Source organism: Condylura cristata, unplaced genomic scaffold (genome assembly GCF_000260355.1).
Source record: "Condylura cristata isolate star-nosed mole 26May11 unplaced genomic scaffold, ConCri1.0 scaffold00024, whole genome shotgun sequence".
In the NCBI taxonomy this organism is placed as follows: Eukaryota; Metazoa; Chordata; class Mammalia; order Eulipotyphla; family Talpidae; genus Condylura; species Condylura cristata.
In genome coordinates, this window is record NW_004567125.1 from 8,400,997 (window position 1) to 8,404,055 (window position 3,059).

At 53.5% G+C, this 3,059-nt stretch overlaps 1 protein-coding gene across 1 annotated transcript; it reads left to right on the forward strand.

Moving 5' to 3' along the window:
* Nucleotides 1-290: 290 nt before the first annotated feature.
* LOC101618462 (T-cell surface glycoprotein CD1b-1-like) lies at nucleotides 291-2,831 on the forward strand. The gene is made up of 5 exons (XM_004688352.1): nucleotides 291-351; nucleotides 672-938; nucleotides 1,600-1,878; nucleotides 2,084-2,362; nucleotides 2,734-2,831. Exons 1-5 carry the CDS (start codon nucleotides 291-293, stop codon nucleotides 2,829-2,831), a joined length of 984 nt encoding a protein of 327 aa, XP_004688409.1.
* Nucleotides 2,832-3,059: the final 228 nt, after the last annotated feature.

The window sequence follows — 3,059 nt, forward strand, 5'->3', positions numbered from 1 at the left end:
ACATCAAAGAATGGGCAGGTGAGATAAACTTTCAAAAGCACATGAAGGAAGTTGAGGCCAGAGGGGCAGCTTGAAGCTAGGGAACTAAAAATTGTCAGAGCAGAGTGGAAATGAGAGGCAGGGCGGGAGCCCCAGAGGTGTGGGAGGCCCAGTGTTTCTCTGATGTGCCATGTGGATGAGGAAGAGAGTTGGCAGTTGGAAGGAGAGGAAGTCCCTTTCTGCTGCTGTGAGAGGGGCTTGCTGCAGTCAGAGATCAAACACCGCGAGCCCGAAGTGGTGCCCCCAGTGAAATGCTGTCCTTGTTACTCCTGCTGCTGGCAGCCTGCTTCCCAGCTGGTGACAGCGAGGATGGTAAGAGCAGCCCCCCACGGCGGGGGTTCTGAATGGAAACACCACAGTCTCACCACCAAAGGCTGGTCCCCCGCCTCCAACGATCTCCCCTTTTCTGGAAGTTGGGCGTGGCGCCTCTGGTGCTCTCTGGTTGGGGTTCTTTTTCTTAGGATCTGTCCAATGTTCATTCTTCCTCATTTCCCCCTGAAAGTGCCTTCCCTGTGTCTTCCTCCCCTCCTTTTGTTTTGAATTTGAGACTTAGAATTTCCATCTGACACTGATATTCTAAAGAAAGCAAGACGTCGTTTGCTCCTCACTGTCTTACCCTTCCCCACATACAGCTGCTGCGTTGCAGAATTCTTTCCAGATCATCCAGATCTCGACCTTTGCCAACAGCACCTTCGTCCAAAATCTGGGCTCAGGCTGGGTGGGCGAGCTGCAGATTCATAGCTGGGATGATGACAACGGCACTGCCATCTTTCTGAAGCCCTGGTCAAAGGGCAACTTCAATGACGAGGAGCTGACTGAGATTGAGGAGATATTCCGAGCGTACTTCAATGGACTCTCTCGGGAAGTGCAGGGTCGCGTCAGTAAATTCCACTTTGAATGTGAGTCCAGACGTCTGATCTGGGGGGACATGCTTCATGGCCTTTTCCTCTCTCGGTTCTGGTCACTGTTCCTGCTGGCCTCCCGCCACTCCTTTGTGCTATATCCAACTGCATGCACACACTTCTCTAGGGCAGCCTCAGGCTTCCGCTCTGCCCCTCCCCAAGCTCCAGGTTCTACCTGCTTCTTGCACTCCTGACCTGTGAGCATCTCTGTATGTCTGTTACAACATCCTGCTCTCAACCCTGCCCTTCCAAACTGTGCTTGAATGCACCAGTGTGGGATTCTCTTTACCTGCAGCCCACCTTCAGGCTCTGAGGCCTCACCGCTCCTCTCAGAGGTGTGGCCTTACCCTCGCTCATCCCCCAACCCCCTTCTGCCCCCATTCACCTGGACTCTCCTGCTTCTGAGTCTTCAGTGCTCCTCAAGCTTTCCCCTCTTTCCCACCCCACAGCCTGATAACACCCCTTCTTCCTACATACCATGCGCACACCAATCCCCAACGCTCTCCTAAGAAATCTCTAAAACCTATAGCTTGTCTTTGCCTCATCATTCCAGCTCTCAGACCTTCCTCTTGCCCCCAAACCCCAAATTCCAGGCCCTTTACTCAGCCCTTTCATTCTTACTTGCTTTTTAATAACCTTTTCTTCCCCTTCTACCCAGACCCCTTTGAGATCCAGAGCTCAGTAGGCTGTGGCCTGCGTCCTGGGGGGTCCATAGTAAGCTTCCTGAAGGGAGCCATAGGTGGAAAGGATTTCCTGAGCTACCAGAATGACACCTGTGTGCCCGCCCCTGAGGGCGGCAGCAGCGCCAAGCAGGTGTGTGCTCTCATCATACAGCACCAAGGCATCTGCGACAACATTAGGAAGCTCCTTTTGCAAACCTGTCCCAAGTTTCTCTTGGGTGTCCTTGATGCAGGCAAAGCGGAACTTCAGAGGCAAGGTGAGTCCGTTCTCTCCCCAAGACTCTCCCATTTCACCTGTTACCACTTCTTGGAACTCAAGGGGAAGAGGTACCTAAGAAGAGAGGGGGTCCACCAAGTTTGCTTCCCAAGAGAGCGGAGGCATTACTGTCCACACTCAGTGTGGCTGAGTCCCTGTGCCCTAGGTTGTAGTCAGAACGTGACGCTCCGCTTTCTCCTCCCCAGAGAAGCCCGAGGCCCGGCTGACCAAAGGCCCTAGTCCCGGGCCGGGCCGCCTGCGCCTGGTGTGTCATGTCTTTGGCTTCCACCCGAAAGCCGTGTGGGTGATGTGGACGCGGGGTCAGCAGGAGCAGCGGGACACTCGGCGAGGTGACCTCATGCCTAACGCCGACGGAACGTGGCATCTCCGCGCGACGCTGGATGTGGACTCTGCGGAGGCGGCCGGCCTGGCTTGCAGAGTGAGGCACAGCAGCCTGGGTGGCCGGGACATCGTCCTCCCCTGGGGTGAGAAGGAGCGGGGCTCTGGGCGGAGGGGAGGAGATGGAGATGTCAAGCACAGAGGCAGAGACTTCTGTGGGAGTGGGCTTTAAGGGGGAGGCAGGGAGAGACTGAGAGACTGACTCGTTTTCTGGAACTCCAGCCCCAACAAGAATAAAAATACTTGTTCTAAGGGGTAGCTCATCTGTGGTAAGAATGAGAGACCTATGTGTGGACTGAGGTAGGGCAAGAAGGGAAGACAAAAGAGAGCCATGGCTCCCTGGTGTGAGGAGAGGCACCGGAAGCAGGTGGGGAGGAAGGTCAGGTGGTAGATGAAGGCCAGGGGAACCAGCAAGTGTGGTTTAAAGTAATGCCCTGTGTCCTCTCCTGATTGCCAGAACATTCTGCCTCCATTGGCTTGATAGTTTTGGGGATCCTCGTGCCCTTCTTGATCCTTTCCACATGTCTAGCATTATGGTTTGTGAGGCGCTGGTGAGTTTTTAACATCTGTTCTTTTTACCTTCCACTCTTCCCACTATTTAATCTCCTTGCAGCTCGTTTCCCTCAACCTTTCTACCAGCTCCTTTCTTCTTTCTTTCTTTCTTTTCAACTCCTGTCTTCCTTGGGTAAAGCTATTTTGAAACTCATGGTAAGCGCACATGATATAAAACTTAACCATCTTTAGCCATTTCTAAGCACACAGCTTAGTAGTATTTAGCATACT

Excerpts from the sequence above, each read along its gene's own strand:
- LOC101618462 (XM_004688352.1), top strand. The coding sequence starts at position 291 with ATGCTGTCCTTGTTACTCCTGCTGCTGGCAGCCTGCTTCCCAGCTGGT. Across the intron at positions 939-1,599 it reads CAGTAAATTCCACTTTGAAT|ACCCCTTTGAGATCCAGAGC; the intron begins GTGAGTCCAGAC and ends CCTTCTACCCAG. Across the intron at positions 1,879-2,083 it reads AGCGGAACTTCAGAGGCAAG|AGAAGCCCGAGGCCCGGCTG; the intron begins GTGAGTCCGTTC and ends TCTCCTCCCCAG.